Raw genomic sequence first — 24,285 nt, forward strand, 5'->3', positions numbered from 1 at the left:
GTAAGAGGTTTTCAGTTGTTATTGGTAGCGGAAACAAAAAATGTGTTTTGTAATGTCAATAGGGCATGAATTCACAATTGCAGTTGAACTTGACTTGAGCCATAAATTTTGGCAGTGAAAGGTGATCTTAACTTTCGATGATTTAGTCTGAGATTAACATTTATGCAAGACAGATTTCAGAGTTCAGCTTGATTCAAGTTCATTTTCTGTGCTAATCTACAATCAACTGCTTTAAACAGCTAGCCTTTCGTGTACAGCTTTGTTTATAACACCTTCAACAATGGGAATCAACAATATAAGGAAAAGACAGATTGCTACTCGCCGTAAATATGACACATTGATTTGCAGACAGGCACAGTATAAAAAAACACACACATTGTCTTTCGGTCAAAACCTTCTTTGGAAGAGAAAACAGACACAGACAGGACAGATACATTCATCCAAAGAAGCAAGCATACCTCTGACACACATGACCCCCATCTCCAGCAGCTCGGGCTGGGATGAAACTGTCACGTAGTTCTATGTGAAAGTTGCCTTCCAGTCCAGGTGCATGAGGTGTGCTTGTTTGTGTGAATAATTGTGTTTCCTTTTCTGAAGAAGGCTTTGGAAGAAAGCTAATGTGAAAGTGTCTTTTTGTTGTGCCTTTCTGCAACTCAGCATTTCATGTTTATGATGAATAGCAATCTATCTTTTCCTCATGTTGTTGTTTATATCTCGTCTTACATTTTCTTCTATCCCTTTCCCATTTGCAGCATTAGTAGATACTTTTCCTTATATTACTATTGTGGGTCTTAGCTTTGTGTCTTGTCTTGACTATGATAAGCTACTCACTATACTGTCTGTAAAACTTCAATGGCATTCCTAGTTTGTTGTTGATTATTAGTCCTAGTCCTACACTGTCCATATTAATTGCATGTTGATAACCATGTACTCAACAGCTCAAAAATCCTCTTAGGCCTGCCATAGCATTTGACTCCTTCCCACTATATGTAACTTCAACCTGTTCACTGTCCTTTTAGTTCTCCAACATTCAGGGTGCGGCGGCATTCATAGTAGGATATTAAAAACAAACCATCAGGCAGTAATTGTAATTTATTTATTAGCTCTTATGTCAATTAATAGTTAAAGGTATGCCATTTACTAATGTGTAAGTCATTATCCATTGCATGGATTACTTTTTGAATATGACTCCTGTCAAATGATGCCCTCTCTGCACAACGGCAAGTTACAGCCACACCGCTGTCATCCTCAAAGAAGTAAGGGCCAATAATCCCAAAGGAAGCAACTCCACACCACACTGTGACACGAGAACTGTGCAAGGGCTTGATGTGCATTTCATGCGGGTTTACATCGCTCCATAACACATATTCTGTTTATTCACTGAACCACATAACTCGAAATGAGCTTCATCTGACATCAGGCTGGTGTGCAACATTTGTGGATTTTGGCGAAGGAGATCATGCATGGTTAAGCAGAATGTTTCACGTGAAACCCAATTGCAAGGCCTAATTTCCAGATCTGCATCCAATATTCTCCTGAATGACAGCTCAGACATATTCACAGTTTGTGTATGACAACAAGCAGATCATTTTGGGCTACGCAATAGTGCAGCACGAACATTTTCCATGACTTTTGGTGTCCGCACAGTTCTTTCACTTCTTCCCCGTTTGCCATTGCAAACAGAACCTGTTGTAAGAAAGGCATGTACCCACCTCACAATGATCCATCCATCTGGAACTTTCGCATGACGTCCCAGGTTGAAATGTTGCCGAAATAGATGCTGGGTAGCAATAACAGAGTCAGTATTCTTTAAATAACTTTCAACAGCAAAGGCACGATGCTGTGCACTTGACCACTCCATATCACTGTCACTCTCGAAATGGCAGCTCAGTAGTACACGAATGCAGCTCGAGCTGGCATGCAGGCCTACAGTACATCATTGTACTACGCAAGTCAAATCACGCTATGAATGCAGCCGCACCCTGTACTTACATGATTAAGGCATCTAACATCTCACACTGAGACTTATAAAATGTCAGTTTTTTTTTTCTAATGACATCCTCCTGAGTAGTCCCCACTCAAGACGTCAGAATACCAGGTGTACCTGTATGAAATGAGCGTTTTTTTTGTGAAGATGAAACACTAATTTTGAATTGAAAAGTAAAAACATTTTATTCAAAGTACTGGCCATTGCTTTCTATACATTTTGACCACCTTTCTGGCAATTTGTGGACACCACACCAATAGAAATGTTCGTCTTTTGAAGCAAACCTATCAGACACCCAATTTTCGACTTCTTCGTAGGAATGGAAGTGTTCCTCAGCCAATGCGTGTTCCATTGATGAAAACAAATGGTAGTAAGAAGGGGCCAAGTCTTGTGAATACAGCGGGTGGGGTAGCAGCTTCCAGCCAAGTGTTTTGATTGTATCCTGAACCAGTTTTGCTTTGTGTGCATGTGCATTGTCGTGTAGAAAAATTACTTTGCCATGTCCTCTGGCCCATTCTGGTCTTTTTTCGGTCAATGAATAGTTCAAATTTATCATTTGTTGTCTGTAGTGATTAGTACTCACAGTTTCACCGGGTTTTAGAAGCTCATGACTCAACACACATTTCTGATCCCACCAAACACAGAGCATTGTCTTCTTGCCGAATCGATCTGGTTTTGCAGTCGATGTTGATGGTTGCCCCAGATTAACCCATGATTTTTCCCATTTAGGATTCTTAAAATAAATCCATTTCTCATCGCTAGTAGCAATTCGATGCAAAATTGATTTTCTTTCATGTCTTTGATGCAAAATTTGATAAACAGTTTTCCATCTCTCTTTCATTCAATTCATGTGGCACCCATGTTCCACACTTTTGGATCTTTCCCATAGCTTTCAAACAGTCAGATAATGTTTGCCATTTGCTTCTGACTTAAAGTATCATCTTCATCCAATATTGCTTGCAATTCGGCATCTTCGAACTTTTTTGGTGGTCTTCTATGTCCTTCATTTCTTACATCAAAATCATTATTTCTGAACCGTTGAAACCATCTCTTGCATGTTGCTTCTGATAGAGCATGATCACCATATGCCTTGAAAGCACTTTTTTTCAAATGAAAACAAAAAATTAATGCTTTCCGTAAATCATCACATTCTGATACGCAATTCGACATTGTTAACATGATGAAAACATATGATGTTGTTTGTTACATGACTTGATGTATAGTGAATATCTTTGACAAGAGGGCTCATTCACAACAAATGTTCCCTATTGACACATTTGTATCTTAACGCTCATTTCATACCGGTACACCTGGTAGAGGACAATTTTACCTTTGGAATATTTTACACAGGAGGATGCTGTCATCATTACACCATACAGCAGAGCTCCATATACTCAGGAAATACAACATTTATAGTTTTCACTTGCTTTTAACTGCACCACAGCAATATTTATTTACATGGTCATTAACATTGTTCTTAATTCAAAATTGCCCAAAGAATGAACTCAAAATGAGCAGATATGTGAATGACATACAATAGGAAATTCACGCAAATATCAAGGAAAAGTATCATATTACCTGGATCTGCACCCACTGGAAGTTTCATTTGGCCACGGCACAGTGAAAGAAACTGTAAGCCAATGGAGTTTGGGCATAATGGTAGGGAAGTATGAGAGAGTCTCTCTCTCTCTCTCTCTCTCTCTCTCTCTCTCTCTCTCTCTCTCCACCTCCCCCGTATTTCCTGGGATGCAACAAAGTCTCATAATTTTACATATATTACTGGCATCGAACCCTTGAAGTGTTTTGTCTTGTTTCCCATACAGCAATAACACTTCAAAGCACTCATTGCAGGGAAACGTGAGGGAACCTAATTCACGGACTGGATTTCACAGAGCTACTACAATCACACACTAAGACTTGGGACTTTCTTGAGAGTGGAGGAATCTGTGGAAGCTGGATGACTTCAGACCAATACAGATCATTCCGAAACAATGCAGTGCACTACAGCAGTGTAACAGGCATTGTGTATGCAATATTGGATGCAGTTTGTTGCTTATCCTGTGATGAAGAGGCAGGTCCTGTTCCTCCCTCATCTCTCCTCCTCTGCAGCAGCCCATGAGGTAGGAAACAATCACCTGGTTACACTACCGACATTTCTCATGAAAACTTTTCTTGAGTGTGCTTTATATTTCTGTTGTGATAAAAAAAAATAACAAATATGGACTCAGGATTTAAACTTGCTCATAACTGGTTCTACCCATTCTCTCAAAACTGCCTGTTCTCTGTCTTTTTTCAATGAATGCAGTATTCCAAATGAAAAGTCCTCAAAATGAAAAAGCTTAGTTCTCCCTTCAAAAATAAATTTAAAATTATTAGCTGCACAAGCTACAAAAAATAAATACATCTCAAATTTTAATAAAAAATGAATTCAACATACTTCCATAAACACTATTTCCATCCAAAACAATCTCCACTTAGCAGAGTGTCCCTTTGTTGTTTTGTATGCAGATCAAGTCTCAAATTTAACTGCAAAAGTCCACATACTATTTATACAAACACATACACAAAAAAACATAAGACTATGAACCATGTCCTAGGAACTTTCATACAATGCACAATTTATTTCACACTCAATCACAGTCAAAGTTCATCTTTGGTTCCAGTTTTGATTCCAACTTCAATACTAAGTTGATCAAAAAGCTCAAAAAGACCAGAGAAGTATTGTCCATCTGGCTGTGTTTCTCGTGATGCTAGTTCACTGTACCACACACGGAGTTCATTAATTACTGAAATTAGCCGACTGTTTCCGCGATATTCTTTCTGACATGGTCCCCGTGCCAATGCAAGCACTGCGCCTGCGGCCTTCTCTACAGCATCATGGTGTGTTAAAACAGGCACTTCCTGGGATACTGCAGAACTGAAGTCATCCCGTCGAACCTGCACAGATAATACTGCAGTTGAAAACACTGAAAAAAAAATTGTGAAAGAAATATACTACGTCGAGTAGGCTTCATTGCGTAAATAATAACTGACTGACTGGGGAGATAAACAGGACCAGCCTCCATTTTTTTTTATCAAATAAGAAAATTACTAGTCTGAATTTCTTTATAAATTACAAAGAAAGCCATATACTTCAACAAGTCCCATTACAGAAGTATGTCATCATCTCTAATGAAGTGAGCAACCCATTTCTATTGCAATTGCTAGTGACTGCAAGTGTGGGAGGTTCACTGTTTAATCATGTTGTCTCCAGGGCTTCTATTACTTACCATTATGGCTGGAAACAAAAAATATCCTATCTACAGTTCTTCTCACTCCTCCCATAGTGTTATTCTACTGCCCACCAAATCTATGAAATATCCTAGTCCACACTCCCATCACACTACCCTCTGGAAGACCAAGGTGCAATTAATGTTGGGAGCAATCGAAAGAAAATAATCGATTCAGTCGGTTGTCGGAAAACAACTGACTCATTCGGTTGTAGCTTTACGTATCAGTTGAATTATTCATTCGTTCTTTTGAGTGAAACAAGTCCACTGGAGCTACTGAATGAAAACAGTCGACACAATCCTGCGGTGTTTTGCGCACTGACTGAGTTATTCATTCTTTCTTTTCCAGTGAAACCAATCAGTCGTTTTAGTTGTATCTGAGCGTCCCGCACCCTCCACATCAGCATCCTACTGCCGCTGGCACAGGTCCTAGTAGTGCTACGCTTGCACCAGCCACTGCGCTACTTTCTCACGCCAGCTGGAACGCTGGTCCTGGCAGCAGTAGGAGGCGGCCATAGCAGCGGCACCATGTGCCCACCCCCCAAAAGAACCGCCCCCCCCCCCCCCCCCCCCCCCCCCCCCCCCCCGGGAAATGGCGAGAAAGTATGGGAGTGAATTACTCAAACCCAGAGACTGAGTGAAAACATGTATATAACTGATGTAACTGACAGATACCTATGTCAGTCAGTTGTCTCGCTTTGAATGAAACCACTCAAACCAGGCGTGTGAGTGAAAACATTCATATAACAGCCACAGCTGATGGAGTCTTGTTTCAGTCGACTGTCTCACATTGAAACCACTTGACCCAAGTGAGTGAGTGAAAACATTCATATAGCAGACATGGCCACAGAGACTAGTTTCATTTAGTTTTTTTTTTATTTGGGGGAAAAAAAAAAAAAAAAAAAAAAAACTGGATGGAGGAAACGACGATCGACTGACCAGTTGGTTGTTGAAAACGGTTGTCCCATCACTAGGAACAAAGCCTGTCTGATGCACCCATTCAGCAAATCATATTTCAGTTCATCACAGACCCATCATATCCTACTAAAGGCAGAACAATCTGCAAAAACACTCGTATCATATACCAGCTCTTCTGTTAACTTCTGCACAGCGCATTTTATGCTGACAATTACCAATCAGGAATAGACCAAAATGAATTACCATTGCCAAGTTGTGGCCAAGAGTGGAGTTGACCACACAGTCACAGAAACAACTAGCACAATTTCAATGGCTGCTCCCAGCCATCAGCCACGCTTCCCCAACCTTCCCTCCTAGTTTCTTTGTCCCCTTGCCCACTCTGCTGATACAACACATCACCACAGACCAACTACAGTGCAAGCACAATGTAGTCAGCCAGGACAACATAGTCATGCAGCTGTATGAATATCTGTATGTGCATTCTATTATCTCTGAAGAAGGATTTTCCAGAAAACTTGCAACACTCTTGGTCTTTTTTATGTGCATATTGATCACCCAGTGTTTCATCTATGCAACAATGTTTTACATTTAATCCCATTATTCAAATTATCAATCACAATGGGCAGCAATTGGACCATGTTGTCTTGGTCGAATGTCTGATACTCGACATGCCTCCTCTTTTTCTTGTAGGAGATAAAAAAAAAGTGTTTCAATGGAGAAAAAACAGATTTCCAGTACAACACATTATTAATATCAATGATATTTTTACAAACTGTTATTTAAAAGGGTTATTCAATAAACAGACAAATGGGTCTGGAGAAAAAAGCGTTTATTTTTCCAAAACAAAACTTTTTCTACTTTGCAACATAATCCCCTTGAACATTTATACATTTGTTCGAACGGGCTACAAGCTTTTTTATTCCGGCAGCAAAGAACTCTTTATCTTGATGTTTGAACCAATTTCCCACAAACTTTTTCACGTCCTCATCCTGGAACCTCTCCCCACGTAATGCCTCCTTCAGTGCACCAAACAAGTGGAAAACACTAGGTGCTAGATCAGGACATTAAGGGGGATAAGGCAGTACTCCCCAGCCTAGTTTGTCAAAGGGTTCACGGCTTTGTTGAGCAATATGAGGATGTGCATTGTCTTATTAGAGAATCACAGCTCTCCTGTGACACGTACGACGTCTCTCTTACATGGCTGACTTCACCTTGTTTAAAAGCACATCCAAGTAGTATTGGCTGTTCAGTGTATGCAGCTCTTTGAGATAACCGCAAAAAATTGGACCTTCAGCATCCCAAAACACAGTTGACATGACTCTTCTGCTGATGCTTGGGTTTTGAATTTTTTCTTGACAGGTGAGTTGGTGTGCTTCCACTCCATGCTTTGACTTTTTGATTCTGGCTCATAATAGTGAATCCAAGTTTCATCACAAACTAAAATTTTGTTGAGGAAGTGCTCACCTTCTCTTTCATAACGTTCCTTTAGCTCTGTGCACATTCTCAGCCTTGTTTCCCTGTTTAGCCACGTCAACTCCTTTGGGACCCATATTGCATGTTTTGCGGTACTTCAGCTTCTTACAGATAATGTTATGAACCATACCAGTACTAACTTGAACCTAATCAACTATCATTTCCACAGTCGCATGGCGGTTGGCACAAATAATGTCATCAATTCGACTTTCAAGAGAGGGAGTTGAAACTGCACTGGTCGGCCAGAACAGTATTCATCAGTCACTGAGCTGTGGCCATTTTTGAACTGCTCTACCCACTTTTACCCCCCATGAACCATGGACCTTGCCATTGGTGGGGAGTCTTGCGTGCCTCAGTGATACAGATAGCCGTACCGTAGGTGCAACCACAACGGAGGGGTATCTGTTGAGAGGCCAGACAAATGTGTGGTTCCTGAAGAGGGGCAGCAGCCTTGTCAGTAGTTGCAGGGGCAACAGTCTGGATGATTGACTGATCTGGCCTTGTAACACTAACCAAAAAAGCATTGCTGTACTGGTACTGCGAACGGCTGAAATCAAGGGGAAACTACAGCCGTAATTTTTCCCGAGGGCATGCAGCTTTTCTGTATGGTTAAATGATGATGGTGTCCTCTTGGGGAAAATATTCCGGAGGTAAAATAGTCCCCCATTCAGATCTCCAGGCGGGGACTATTCAGGAGGACATTGTTATCAGGAGAAAGAAAACTTGCATTCTACGGATTGGAGCATGGAATGTCAGTTCCCTTAATCGGGCAGGTAGGTTAGAAAATTTAAAAAGGGAAATGGATAGGTTAAAATTCGATATAGTGGGAATTAGTGAAATTCAGTGGCAGGAGGAACAAGACTTTTAGTCAGGTGAATACAGGGTTATAAATACAAAATCAAATAGGGGTAATGCAGGAGTAGGTTCAATAATGAATAAAAAAAATAGGAGTGCGGGTAAGCTACTACAAACAGCATAGTCAACACATTATTGTGGCCAAGATAGACACGAAGACCACGCCTACTACAGTAGTACAAGTTTATATGCCAACTAGCTCTGCAGATGACGAAGAAATTGATGAAATGTATGATGAGATAAAAGAAATTATTCAGGTAGTGAAGGGAGACGAAAATTTTATGGTCATGGGTGGCTGCAATTCGAGAGTAGGAAAAGGGAGAGAAGGAAACATAGTAGGTGAATATGGATTGGGGCTAAGATATGAAAGAGGAAGCCGCCTGGTAGAATTACGCACAGAACATAACTTAATCACAGCTAACACTTGGTTCAAGAATCATGAAAGAAGGTTGTATACATGGAAAAACCCTGGAGATACTAGAAGATATCAGATAGATTATATAAGGGTAAGACAGAGATTTAGGAACCATGATTTAAATTGTAAGACATTTACAGGGGCAGTTGTCGACTCTGACCACAATCTATTGATTATGAACTGTAGATTAAAACTGAAGAAACTGCAAAAAGATGGGAATTTGAGGAGATGGGACCTAGATAAACTGAAAGAACCAGAGGTTGTACAGGGTTTCAGGGAGAGCATAGGAGAACAATTGACAGGAATGGAGGAAAGAAATACAGTAGAAGAAGAATGGGTAGCTTTGAGGGATGAAATAGTGAAGGCAGCAGAGGATCAAATAGGTAAAAAGATGAAGGCTAGTAGAAACCCTTGGGTAACAGAAGAAATATTGATTTTAATTGATGGAAGGAGAAAATATAAAAATGCATAAATGAAGCGGGCAAAAAGGAATACAAACGCCTCAAAAGTGAGATCGACAGGAAGTGCAAAATGGCTAAGCAGGCATGGCTAGAGGACAAATGTAAGGGTGTAGAGGCTTATCTCATTAGGGGTAAGGTAGATACTGACCACAGGAAAATTGAAGAGACCTTTGGAGAAAGGAGAACCACTTGCATGAATATCAAGAGCTTTGATGGAAACCCAGTTCTAAGCAAAGAAAGGAAAGCAGAAAGGTGGAATTAGTATATAGGGGGTCTATACAAGGGCGATGTACTTGAAGACAATATTATGGAAATGGAAGAGGATGTAGATGAAATGGGATATACGATACTGCGTGAAGAGCTTGACAGAGCACTGAAAGACCTAAGTCGAAACAAGGCCCCGGGAGTAGACAACATTCCATTAGAACTACTGACGGCCTTGGGAGAGCCATTCCTGACAAAACTCTACCATCTGGTGAACAAAATGTATGAGACAGGCTAAATACCCTCAGACTTCAAGAAAAATATAATAATTCCAATCCCAAAGAAAGCAGGTGTTGACAGATGTGAAAATTACCGAACTATCAGTTTAATAAGTCACAGCTGCAAAATACTAACGCCAATTCTTTACAGACGAATAGAAAAACTGATAGAAGCCGACCTTGGGGAAGATCAGTTTGGATTCCGTAGCAATACTGGAACACGTGAAGCAATACTGACCCTACGACTTATCTTAGAAGAAAGATTAAGGAAAGGCAAACCTACATTTCTAGCATTTGTAGACTTAGAGAAAGCTTTTGACAATGTCGATTGGAATACTCTCTTTCAAATTCTGAAGGTGGCAGGGGTAAAATACAGGGAGCGAAAGGCTATTTACAATTTGTACAGAAACCAGATGGCAGTTATAAGAGTCGAGGGACATGAAAGGGAAGCAGTGGTTGGGAAGGGAGTGAGACAGGGTTGTAGCCTATCCCCGATGTTATTAAATTTGTATATTGAGCAAGCAGTAAAGGAAACAAAAGAAAAGTTTGGATTAGGTATTAAAATCCATGGAGAAGAAATAAAAACTTTGAGGTTCGCCAACGACATTAGCAAAGGACCTGGAAGAGCAGCTGAACGGAATGGACAGTATCTTGAAAGGAGGGTATAAGATGAACATCAACAAAAGCAAAACTAGGATAATGGAATGTAGTCGAATTAAGTCGGGTGATGCTGAGGGAATTAGATTAGGAAATGAGACACTTAAAGCAGTAAAGGAGTTTTGCTATTTGGGGAGCAAAATAACTAATGATGGTCAAAGTAGAGAGGATATAAAATGTAGACTGGCAATGGCAAGGAAAGCATTTCTGAAGAAGAAAAATTTGCTAACATCGAGTATAGATTTAAATGTCAGGAAGTCGTTTCTGAAAGTATTTGTATGGAGTGTAGCCAAGTATGGAAGTGAAACGTGGACAATAAATAGTTTAGACAAGAAGAGAATAGAAGCTTTTGAAATGTGGTGCTACAGAAGAATGCTGAAGATTAGATGGGTAGATCACATAACTAATCAGGAGGTATTGAATAGAATTTGGGAGAAGAGGAGCTTGTGGCACAACTTGACTAGAAGAAGGGATCGGTTGGTAGGGCACGTTCTGAGACATCGAGGGATCACCAATTTAGTATTGGAGGGCAGTGTGGAGGGTAAAAATCGAAGAGGGAGACCAAGAGATGAATACACTAAGCAGATTCAGAAGGATGTAGGCTGCAGTAGGTACTGGGAGATGAAGAAGCTTGCACAGGATAGAGTAGCATGGAGAGCTGCATCAAACTAGTCTCAGGACTGAAGACCACAACAACCTGTCTTAACATTCCTTGTGATACCTGTGGTCACACCTGCTCTCTCAGCCTTGTGCTAAGGCGTAAGGAGTCAGTAGCCCATTCCCTCTTTCATTTTCTGCTCAGTGGCACACAAACCCATCCTGTCTGTCACTCCCTTCTGAGTGAAGACAGACCAATCAGATGTTACGTGTCAGAAGACACAGTGACAACCAGGTCACCAGGGGATTCCAATGGCATAAAGGTGTTGCAGCCTCATCATTGATGCCCCGGTCACCACAGCTTTGAGCAGGAGCCAGAAGCCTGTCAACCGTGCCCAACACACCTTCCAACTGTTTACAGGCAGCAGCCAATTCTCTTCATGAATGCTCACAACAAGCATAGTCCATATCTGTATATAAATACAAAGCAGTCAGGTGTAAAAGAGAAAGTACAAACACAGCCCCACGAGGGTGAAAATTATCTGGCTGTGGCACTACTGAGGTGAATGTATACAAAATATAAACTAGGAGGATAAACAGACACTAAAATCTGCTCCGCAGAATTTTCACTATTGCCTAAAGTAAAATACTAGTCCACTGAACACAAGTGAACAGCACACAGGCAGACAACAAACTCAGACTACCAACAAAACGAGTTTGGTGGTTTTTAGATGGCACTGAAGGCGATACTAATAATCACTGTTACAAAATGAAATGCACAAACTGCTACTTAGATACTAGCTCACTGATTACAAGTGGACAGCACACAGGCACACACACCGCATATGGTTTTAAAAAGGATTTTTAATGTCATTTTATCGAAGTATTGTCAGCACATGGCAGTTTTTACTGATGGTTCAAAGCAAATGGACAATGCAGTGTTCTGTTATCTTCCCAGCTTTAATCATTAAAATCCCCCTACTAACTCACTTCTCAGTGTACTACGCAGAGCTCTGGGTGATCAAGAAGGCACTGGAGCATACGAGACTTCTCACTGTGGAAGGTTTCTTGTCTATGCAGACCTTCTTAGTGCTCTGCAAGCTATTCAGCAAATGTTCCCAGCAGATAGAATAGTTCAGATGGTCAAAGGCATTAGTCACCTGCTACACAGGCAAAATAAAGAGGTGGCCTCCTGCTGAGTGCCTGGGTACACGTGGGTCGAGGGGAATGAGAAAACTGACAGAACAGCAAAAGTAGCCTGCCAGGACAATACAACAATTCCTGTAACATCCCATATGTGCCACGGGTGACAGAGTGTTGGGAGAGTGGGAAAGACAATTGCTGGAAGTGGCCAAGAAAAAACTGCATCAATCAAACCAATTACTCACTCACGGTACACTTCCTTTCGATATCTGAGAAGGGATGAAGTGTTCCTCACTCACCTTCATATTGGACACAGCCCAATGATGCATCCTTACCTCCTGTGCATGGAGATCCACTGGAATGCACTGTTTTTGGCATCCCACTCATGGTGCATCAATTTTTAATGTCCTGTGTTTTGTCTACTAATAGGAAGCGGTGTTTGGTCTACTAAGGAACCTGCTCTCAATTTTAGGTACAAGTAAATCGTTCGCATTTTGCGTGGTGTCAGACTGCTGTGCAATTTAAATGTGGCTTGCTCATCCTATTAGTTTTGTGATCAACCTGCCATATACTGTTTTATTAATGCGTGACAACAGTTTGAACAGATACACTGGTGATTGCATGTGAAACTTTTTATTACTGTTGCTGTAGTTATAATACCTTTGCTTTTTGTTTTAACTACTACTCATAAACCAGTACCACGATCTTGAGAAAGGGCACTACTGACCATGTTGTTTAGTGTCCAACAGTTTTGAATCAATCCATCAATGCATTCAAGGATAAAGCTCCTGACTAGCTGCTTTGTTAAGCAACAAACAAATAAAAACAACGAGGCGGGCAAAATTGATTTAGTAGAAACTTGTTAACGCAGGAACGATGACACTGAAATCAGTAGCCTACCAAGTGTGATTATTTTCTTCTGGTAGTAACTAGCACATTATTAGTATCTGCTGTTACTTTGGCTCTGTCACTGTAATCAGATAGTGCTCAATGGTATTTCCTGACTGACAAATGTGCAGTAGTGATTTTTAACCATAAAAACTGGGATAAGCAAATCACTTCTTATAACAAGTCAGTTTTAATTTTCTAAGTAAGTGGACTACAACAAACCATTTAATGATTTTTTCACAGTATAATTTGTTACTTTCCTCTCTGTTTGGCTTTCATAAATAGTTATCTATACATAAAGCCATATATGATCCACAAGTCCTGGCAGAGCTAAAAAAGAAATACTATCGGTATACTCTGTGTCCTTGTTGAGGCCTCTGACTGTGTGCATCACAAAGAAAATTTACTTGGAAAACTTAAAGCATTATGGCATTTACAGCACCCATGTCATATGGATGGAATATTACCTTCAGCCGGCCGCGGTGGCCTAGCGGTTCTAGGCACTTCAGTCCGGAACCACACGACTACTATGGTCGCAGGTTCGAATCCTGCCTCGGGCATGGATGTGTGTGATGTCCTTAGGTTAGTTAGGTTTAAGTAGTTCTAAGTTCTAGGGGACTGATGACCTGAGATGTTGAGTCCCATAGTGCTCAGAGCCATTTGAACCACTTGTTACCTTCATAACAGGAAGCATAGTGTCACACTGATTACCCGAACCACATTAACAAAACTGAACTCTGAATTAGGGACAGGTTGAATAAGATAGGGAGGCACACAAATATCGGTATTTGGTCTAATGTACATAAATTACCTTAGAATGTCTTTACAGGACTGCTAAACAAAATCTTTTCCTGGTGGCAAAAGCATACCAACAAAGGACCTCAATCAAATTCAGACAAAGCCCAGACGACAACTCAACAAGCTTGTAAATGTTTCACAGCAAACAGTCAAATTTTAATCTCACAAATACTCATTTTGTGCTGCTTTGAAGGAATAAAAGTCACTTCTATCAGTAATAGACATCAATGAGAATTCATGAAATGAAATAGGATGTGTAAAATTCTTCAATGTTCAACTGTGGAGGAGGAGGAGATTATTGTTTAACGTCCCGTCGACAACGAGGTCATTAGAGACGGAGCGCAAGCTCGGGTGAGGGAAGGATGGGGAAGTAAATCGGCCGTGCCCTTTCAAAGGAACCATCCCGGCATTTGCCTGAAGCGATTTAGGGAAATCACGGAAAACCTAAATCAGAATGGCCGGAGACGGGATTGAACCGTCGTCCTCCCGAATGCGAGTCCAGTGTGCTAACCACTGCGCCACCTCGCTCGGTAATGTTCAACTGTATCACAAGCTAAAACAGAGTCAATACTTTGCTGAATTGATGTGGAAAAGTATCTGAGTTATAAGAAACTAGAATTTACACCAGAAGCAAAAAATGTTTGCTGGATTGTGAAAAAAGAATTTTATTTGTGTAAACTGGTAACGAGACAGGCATGCAACGGAAGTTGAGTAATGTGGTATATACTGGCTTTCTGGCTGCACAAGTATCCAATGAAGTGGTACAGTCTCCTAAAATTATGAGTATGATCAGCTGGGAAATCTGCATGTCATTTATCTATATGGAATGCTGGGAGACCTGACAGGAAGCTACACATATACCCTGCTCTAGAATTCAGCAATAGTGGTGCTCTTGGGCCTGTGTTTATTTCTGTGTTCTGCAATACATGGCAAGTGGAAATACTCATGTAGGCTTATAACTTATAGATCCAAAGCGAGCAGATGGTTTTTGGATAAAATAGTTACTCACATATAATAGTTCTTCAACATGGAATTGGCAATTACTCTACTTGACGGTTTCTGACATTTCAACTCTTACAGTGTGAGCTAGCTAAGAGTGATCCTGTATTATTCTTGATGACAGCCTGTAGAAAGCTTACTGTCTACACAGTTTTGCAGATTGGATGCCTTACATGCTTGGGTTCAAATAGCTGTTATCAAATATGCCGAGATATTGTGTCTTGTCCTCACGTGTGATCATCGCTAATGTGGTTAGCAGAACAAGTCTGTTGATACCCTGAAGATGCAGTCACTATTTCAGGAACACTGCCTCTCCATCAGAGAGAGAGAGAGAGAGAGAGAGAGAGAGAGAGAGAGAGAGAGAGAGAAAGTGTGTGTGTGTGTGTGTGTGTGTGTGTGTGTGTGTGTGATTGACACGCGTTCATGCGTGCTTTGTCAAATTCAGAAGGAGGCCTTTTGGCCAAAAGCTTACTTGTTTAACAGTCCTTTTGTTGGGCTTATCTGTGACTCAACATCTCTGCTGTATGGTGAGTAGCAATCTATCCTTTTCATAATATTGTCATTATTCCATCCTTGATTTTCCATAGTGACTTTTTTATTCCCCAGTTTAAATTCTCATCAACATGGACGCCTAAAAATTGTGAAGTTTCCACTCTAGTTATTATATCCTCGTCATTGGTGTGGTACCTCCAGATGTGCAGAGCACTAGTGTCATCCACAAAAAGAACTAATCCTGTATTACATGGAAGATTGTTTAAATATATGAGATACTATAGTGCACCTAAGAGAGCACCTTGTGGAACCCTGTAATCGATTTCTCCCTGGTTAGAAGAATCTCCCCTGCTTACACTGTTTGAATTATTAAGTACCACTTTCTGCATTATTTTGGTCAGATATGACATTATCCCTTTTTTGCCTATACCATCAACGCCATGAAATCTTGGTTTATCTAGGAGAGTATTGTGATTCACACAGTTATATGCCTTGATAGGTCACCAAAAATAAATTTTGTTATTTAATGCCCACTCCTGTGCAAATGAATTCCACTTCACCCCCCACAGCACCTTTGTGGAAAGTTATTATGGAGCCATTGTTGGTCCTGTAACACAATACTTTGATTCATATGTTACCAGCCGAGCCCGATTTTAGGATAAACTAGTTTCGCTTAGGTCAAACTCGTTCATCCTCTTACTCATAGGATAAAACAGTTTAGCCTAGGTTGAATTGGTTTATCGTAGTTAGAATTTACATGCTTTAGGATAAACTAGTATGTCCTAGTCTGAACTAATTTTGCCTAGTCAGACCGCATGTCGCTGCCTGTATGAACAGGGAATCCCCGAATCATCTCTGGCTCGCCCCTCACACTTCTCAACCGCTCTTCACTTGCACTGTTCTTTGTTTTGAATGGTATTTTGCATTGACGAGTGCGTGTGTTAAGTTGCTGGTTGCATTTAAAAGATTTGATTATAATCCTAGTATAATTATTGTGAGGTGTTTCATCATGGATGAGCCTTCGTGCAGTAAACAAGCCAATCAAAAGCTGTGGAGAGAAAAGTTTCTGGAGGAAATTTTGCAGAGTGAAAACAAAAAGTCTTCTCATTATAATGTGTTATCAGTAGATGAATATGCAGATTTGGTTAAACAAGCAGAAGAGGCAGAAAAGTTGGAAAATAGATCATTATTACAAGAAAGAAGACAAACAATTTGCTGTTTTGAAATTAATGAAGTCAGAAAACTCATTGCATGGTGTGAAGCGAATATAAAATACTTTGTTCCGGCTGACGAACTTAATGATGTGATTGACACAGCTCATGTAGCTGTGGCTCATGGTGGTCACGATAAGATGTTAGCCGAGGCAGCAAAAATAATTGCCAATATCACAAAGGAAATGCCTCTATTTATCAATGTGTGATGTTTGTCGACAAAAAAGAAAAGAGGGCTAGTTTCAAAGCCAATTCTCCATTCAGAAATGAATAGCAGACGCCAAGTCAATTTGATTGATTTCCCACCACAACCAGATGGGAATTTAAAATTCATTCCAGTTTACCAAGGCCATCTCACAAAATATGTTCTCCTTCATGCGTTAATATCAAAGAGGACTGAAGAAGTGGCTTATCATTTGAATGACATATTCCTAACTGTTGGGACAACAATTCGACGAAGTGGTCGGAAGGATTAAGGTATGTCCAATTCATGAAAAATTGACTAACCACACTGGCATAAAAAAATCACCTCACAAAGCATTATTCAAAATCAAACCTAGAGTAGGATTTTCCACTTCCTCGCCGTTGCCTCAACAAATCATAAATGATATTTAGGATGAAGATGACCTAAAGAAGGCAATCAAAGATGACAGCAATACTGAACAGTACGAAGACAGTGATGATGATAACATTGTGAAAATTGACACAAAAGGCATTCAAAATGCTAGAAAAATTTAAAAAAAACAAGTTAAAAGCATGAAAGCTTCCTATGACAAATCCCATCCACCAGCTGACATTGGAGGCAACGTAACTGTACCTATCCCAGATGTAGATAAAGGCAGAGGTGACCTTCGAAACATAATTGGAGTAATACTTCAAAGGCTGATGAGGGCCTCTACAAAGTTGGCACCAAACATGACGTACTTCAAAAACATTATTGTTGTTGTTGTTGTTGTGGTCTTCAGTCCTGAGACTGGTTTGATGCAGCTCTCCATGCTACTCTATCCTGTGCAAGCTTCTTCATCTCCCAGTACCTACTGCAGCCTACATCCTTCTGAATCTGCTTAGTGTAGTCATCTCTTGGTCTCCCTCTACGATTTTTACCCTCCACGCTGCCCTCCAATGCTAAATTTGTGATCCCTTGATGCCTCAGAACATGTCCTACCAACCGGTCCCTTCTTCATGTCAAGTTGTGCCATAAACTCCTCTTCTCCCAAATTCTATTCAATACCTCCTCATTAGTTTGTGATCTACCCATCTAATCTTCAGCATTCTTCTGTAGCACCACATTTCGAAAGCTTCTATTCTCTTCTTATCCAAACTATTTATCGTCCATGTTTCACTTCCATACATGGCTACACTCCATACAAATACTTTCAGAAACGACTTCCTGACATTTAAATCTATACTCGATGTTAACAAATTTCTCTTCTTCAGAAATGCTTTCCTTGCCATTGCCAGTCTACATTTTATATCCTCTCTACTACGACCATCATCAGTTATTTTGCTCCCCAAATAGCAAAACTCCTTTACTGCTTTAAGTGTCTCCTTTCCTAATCTAATTCCATCACCATCACCCGACTTAATTCGACTACATTCCATTACCCTTGTTTTGCTTTTGTTGATGTTCATCTTATATCCTCCTTTCAAGACACTATCCATTCCGTTCAGCTGCTCTTCCAAGTCCTTTGCTGTCTCTGACACAATTACAATGTCATCGGCGAACCTCAAAGTTTTTATTTCTTCTCCATGGATTTTAACCCACTGCTTCCCTTTCATGTCCCTCGACTCTTATAACTGCCATCTGGTTTCTGTACAAATTGTAAATAGCCTTTCGCTCCCTGTATTTTACCCCTGCCACCTTTAGAATTTGAAAGAGGATATTCCAGTCAACATTGTCAAAAGCTTTCTCTAAGTCTACAAATGCTAGAAACGTAGGTTTGCCTTTCCTTAATCTTTCTTCTAAGATAAGTCGTAAGGTCAGTATTGCCTCACGTGTTCCAATATTTCTAAGGAATCCAAACTGATCTTCCCCAAGGTCGGCTTCTACTAGTTTTTCCATTCGTCTGTAAAGAATTGGCGTTAGTATTTTGCAGCTGTGGCTTATTAAACTGATTGTTCGGTAATTTTCACATCTGTCAACACCTGCTTTCTTTGGGATTGGAATTATTATATTCTTCTTGAAGTCTGAGGGTATTTCGCCTGTCTCATACATCTTGCTCACCAGATGGTAGAGTTTTGTCAGGACTGGCTCTCCCAACATTATTGCAGGTATAATTTTATTCAAGTTTTTCATAATTTTTTGTAATAAAATATCAAAAAATATTTGTTTTAACTTCTTTTTTTTTTTTAAGAGCTGATTTTGATGTCTGCTTTAAGAAGTTTTTAGATGTGGGAGATATTAACCAGGATATTGAAATATCTTTAAGGATTGCAACCACAAAACATTCCATTGGATCAGGGCAAGGCTTTGTGACATGCAGTTGCATGAAAAACTGTACAACAAACAAATGCAATTGTAAGAAAAAATACGCTGCAATTCCAAGTGCCAAAAATAAGTAAATAACCAATTTGCAGATAAGTTGATCTGGTGATAAATGTGAAATTACTGATTAATTAATAAATAACTTTAATGAATAATACTGACTATTTTATTTCTATTCCTTTATTCAGTTTACTTTGAAAAGCTTACAGAAGATACAAACTAGGTGAAATTAGTTCAGACTAGGACAGACCAGTTTATCCTAAAGCATGTAAATTCTAACTATGATAAACCATTCGACCTAGGCTAAACTGTTTTAGCCTCTCAGTAAGAGAATGAACGAGTCTGACGTAGGTGAAACTAGTTCATCCTGAAACAGGGGTTTGGCCGGTAACACATACACATCAATGAAATCTGTAATTAAATTCATGTGATTTAATGATTTCTCCTGAAGTAAAAGAAATAACAAAAATATTCTCACTAATAATTATCCACCTTCATAAACAAATATGGAAATAAATCTAAATTTCCTTTGTCATCATCATTAAACTCCTCCTATACCAGGAAACTTACCTTATTGAAGCCTTCTGCAGGAACTTGAGCCTGGCTTGCTAGCAACTGGACAACCCTCCGGCACCAGCCTTGTTCTGAGAGATGAGCCTCCAAACCAGCTTGTTCATACTGCCTTATTCGTTCTTCTCTCTGTTTATCTTCAGCCATAAGAGCATCGGTACGTTCTTGCAGTAGATCTTGCAGCAGAGTTGCAACTTTCAGCTTAAGAAGAGCAGAAACAAAAAACAATTACAGTTAACATTAAGTTTGATATTAGCAAGCATCTACTGCAATTGTACCTTCAATATACCTGCAAAAATTATGAAGCTTTTATGTTTTTCATTAGTATGTATCAACAGCATTTTCAAATACTAATGGTATTCTTTGAGAATATGAGCAAGCATTTCAAGAATCCAGTGAATTGCATAAGGACAGTGCTAAATGAATCCCTTACCCATCACGCTCACCTGTAACCATAAATTTATATCTCAAATCACCTAGCAGTTTGTAGCTGCTTTTAAATCACAGCAGGGATAAATTAAAAAACAATCTTTTTAAAACATTGAAGTTTTAACGGTTTTGGCACTTTTAACACATTAGCTCGCAAAGTGATTCCGTAATGTGCATCAATTATTAATAGAAACTACCACAAAAGAATACAAAATTGTGTGATGCTATCATAACTGTGTGCCAAAACTTGATTTGGATTACATAATTCATGTTTTTCAAAAATTCAAGCCTGCATAGCCAGTCATTAATTAATGAGTGCTTCAAATCTTCAGAAAAAGTCTGTGGTTCACTGAACTACAGCCTTAGTAGCAAATAACATTGGTATTATTTATATTACATATTTCCCAGTGGAGCACTGTTGGATTCTATTATTGTCATCAGATGTCAACATGAAGGAGAACATGGCAAGGAGACAGAATGACCAGCCAGGGGATGAAATGGTAATAATGCTGCTATTCGAAGCAGAAAAAACAATTTCTTATTTTCAGAACTGTTAGTTTCTTCTTCAGTGAGCCAAGAGGATTACGAGGGGCAGGTCATTCAACACAGAGGATGAGGGGAGACAAAGATTTTATAGTTTTTACAAGTGAATTCTGCATATGAAAGAACATTCTTGTAAGTAAATGTGTGTATAAAACTTCCTGGCAGATTAAAACTGTGTGCCGGACCAAGCCTCAAACTCAGGACCTTTGCCTTCCATGAGCAGGTGATGTACCAACTGAGCTACCCGAGCACGACTCATGACCTGTCCTCACAGCTCTGATTCTGTCAGTACTTCGTCTCCTACCTTCCAAACTTCACAGAAGCTCTCCTGCAAACCTCATAAGCCTAAAACTCCTGGAAGAAAGGATATTGTGGAGACAGCTTAGCCACAGCCTGGGGGATGTTTCCACAATGAAATTTTCACTCTGCAGTGGAGTGTGCAATGATATGGAACTTCCTGGCAGATTAAAACTGTGTGCCGGCCCTAGGCACAAACTTGGAACGTTTGCTTTTTGGGGGCAAGTGCTCTACCATTAGAGATTATTCACATTATTACCAATTTTAAGCTTTCTTTAACAGAAAGCTCCAAACCAACACCAACAACTATAGCTCATGTGTACATGCTGATGTCACATGCAGAAGATGAAAATCAAATAATCATGGGGGACTCAAACTTTCAGTTACTAAGCAGAGAATTACTGGAGAGAGGTTACGGTTTCAGAAATAAGAATGAAAGAGAAGAAAGAGTACTTGTGTTCTGCAATAACAGCAGATAATCACGTTCAAAAATCACTATACGACAAGGTACCTGAAAATGGCCAAAACACACAGGAATGTAACACGAATATTAGGCAGTCTGCGGTCTGTGTCTGACGCTATTGGAACCTGTGGTTTGTTTTATGCTAGAGTGTCAAATGGATTGTAAATACTTGTTGGGTGCTGAAAAAAGAAAACATAGGTGTGACATCCTAAAAGAGCAGTTCTGGCAAAAGCATTCATAAAATAAATTTTTAAACTCAATTGACAGTGTTTCAGTGAATGGACAGCATGACATTAAAGAATGTAGTGCTACTAAAGCTTCATCAGTTGATAATTCTGAAGAACTGTATGTTTTGTGCAAGAACTAGTGGCAGATGAAACTGTCCCGCTAGTGGAAATAGCTAATAATACTGTTACTGCAGAGGAAACTGCAGCATGCCAAGATGAAAGAAAATCATCAAAGGAAGGTAACAGCCTTAAGTTGATGATCTTAGCAAGCCGGGAATCTGGCTAGATATTGCCAAAGACAATTTTAGGATAAGAGCAATTAAGGAAGATTCACAAGACGTAAGTGAAAAGAGTCACATTTCCTGTGGGTAATGAGACAAGAAGGTTTTTTTACTGTTTTTCATTGCTTCCATCATCTTTCAAATGATGAAAAAGGTAAGCGAACATGGATTGTATATTCCCAGACAAAAGATACTGTGTATTGCTTTTGTTGAAAGTTGTTCAATTCAAGTGCCTGCGCTACCACAAGAAATGGTTTAAGAGACTTGCAAAGACTTATGAAAGTTCTCTCTAATTATAAACTGTCCCATAATCATATTACTGAATTGTGCATGTGGAAAGTGCTTTCACAGAAAATTAAAATATAAAAATTAATTGATCATGCAACTGAAGATCAAAGAAAACAGATCAAGATCGATTTTGTTAAGGTTATTTTCCAAAGTATGTTTTCTTGCCAAAATAAATCTTCCATTACGAGGTGACCATGAAATGTTGGGAAATCCAGGTAATGAAAACTTTTTAAGACAAGTAGAATTAATTGCCAAGTTCGATCCTGTATTAAATAATCATATTAATCATGTGGTTAAACCTGATGATAGAGATTTGGTGAGAAGATTCCTCTGCAGCGAAAAACGCCTTTGTTTTAGTGATGTCTGTCTCAAATCCTGTATCATTTCAGTGACACTCTCTACCCTATTTTGTGATAATACAAAACGTGCTGCCCTCCTTTAAACTTTATCGATGTACTCCTGTGTTTGCTGCGTGGCAATTTTACGATGGATCCACGAACAGGACAGTGCATGTGCATCAAATTCTGTGTGAATCTTGGGAAAAGTGCTACGGAGACCCATGCAATGATTCAACAAGTGTTTGGGGGACAGAGCACGAGCTGTACGCGCGTGTTTGAGTGGCTTGCTCAGTTCAGGGCTGGCCGTACAGACACCGAAGATGATGCTCACACTGGAAGGCCCGTTAGCCACAACACCAGACATTGTTGCCAAACTTCAACAACTGGTTCATGCGGATCGACATCAAACCATTCTAGACCTTGCGGATGAAATGGGTATTGGTTATGGGACATGTCAACGAATGTTGACTGATGAATTGGACATGCATCGTGTTGCCACAAAATTTATGCCAAGGATCTTGACTGCCGACCAGTAGGCACAGCGTGTTGAAGTGTGCATGGACCTTCGCCAGAGCACATTTGATGATCCAACCTTCTTGTCACTAGTTATCATTGGTGACAAGAGCTGGGTTTACGGTTATGACCCAGAGACAAAGCAACTGTCATCCCAGTGGAAGAGCCCCGAGACAGGTGCAGACCAAAGTGAAGAGCATGATCATTGTTTTCTTTGATACCAAGGGAATTTTGCACAAAGAATTCATCCCACCCAATCAAACAGTGAATTTCATGTACTACTATGACATTTTGCGGTGGCTCCGTGAAAACGTGTAGCAATGACAGCCCGAACTTTGGCGTCAAGGAAACTGGCTACTGCATCACGACAACGCGCCCTGTCACACGTCCTTGCTCACCAGGACCTTCTTGGCAAAAAACAATGTGGCAGTTGTACCCCACCCACCGTACTCGCCAGATTTGGCACCTTGGCGACTTTACGCTACTCCCAAAACTGAAACTCAAGTTGAAAAGCCATTGGTTCGACTCTCTAGAGATGATTCAAAAAGCATAGCTGGCGGTGATAAACACCCTCAAAGAACAGGACTTCCAGAAAGCATTTGACCAGTGGCAGAAGCCCCTGGATCGGTGTGCACATGTGGATGGGAACTACTTCGCGGGTGATGGTGACCATTAGTCCAAAGATAAGGTTTTCAACAGATGGCAGCAGCAGTCCCAAAAACTCCGAAAGATGTAGGCAGTCTCCTTAGTAGACCTGTTACATTTTCTAAGTGTCCTGTGAATAAAACAGAGTCTTTGGTTGGCCTTCCCCACAACATTTTCTACGTGTTCATTCCAATTTAAGTTGTTCATAATTGTAATTCCTAGGTATTTAGTTGAATTTACAGCCTTTAGATTTGACTGATTAATAGTGTAACCGAAGTTTAACAAATTCCTTTTAGCACTCATGGATGACTTCACACTTTTCGTTATTTAGGGTCAACTGCCAATTTTCGCACCATTTGGATATCTTTTCTATATAGTTTTGCAATTTGTTTTGATATTCTGATGAATTTATTAGTCAATAAACGACAGCATCATCTGCAAACAACCTAAGACGGCTGCTCAGATTGTCTCCCAAACCATTTATATAGATAAGGAATAGCAAAGAGCCTATAACACTACCTTGGGGAATGCCAGAAATCACTTCTGTTTTACTCGATGACT

General features: G+C 40.0%; 1 protein-coding gene across 2 annotated transcripts in view; it reads right to left on the reverse strand.

Annotated features, from left to right (window-relative positions):
• Positions 1-4,330: 4,330 nt before the first annotated feature.
• LOC124788218 (nucleotide exchange factor SIL1) overlaps positions 4,331-24,285 on the reverse strand; it is a 112,260-nt gene continuing 92,305 nt past the window's right edge. For both annotated transcript variants that reach the window (XM_047255398.1, XM_047255399.1), the window contains exons 5-6: positions 19,701-19,901; positions 4,331-4,924 (exon numbers count right to left, since the gene is read on the reverse strand). In XM_047255398.1, the coding sequence (XP_047111354.1) occupies positions 4,628-4,924; positions 19,701-19,901 (498 nt within the window). In that variant the 3' untranslated portion in view covers positions 4,331-4,627. The remainder of the gene's footprint in view (positions 4,925-19,700; positions 19,902-24,285) is intronic.

Source organism: Schistocerca piceifrons, chromosome 3, assembly GCF_021461385.2.
Source record: "Schistocerca piceifrons isolate TAMUIC-IGC-003096 chromosome 3, iqSchPice1.1, whole genome shotgun sequence".
Lineage (NCBI taxonomy): Eukaryota > Metazoa > Arthropoda > Insecta > Orthoptera > Acrididae > Schistocerca > Schistocerca piceifrons.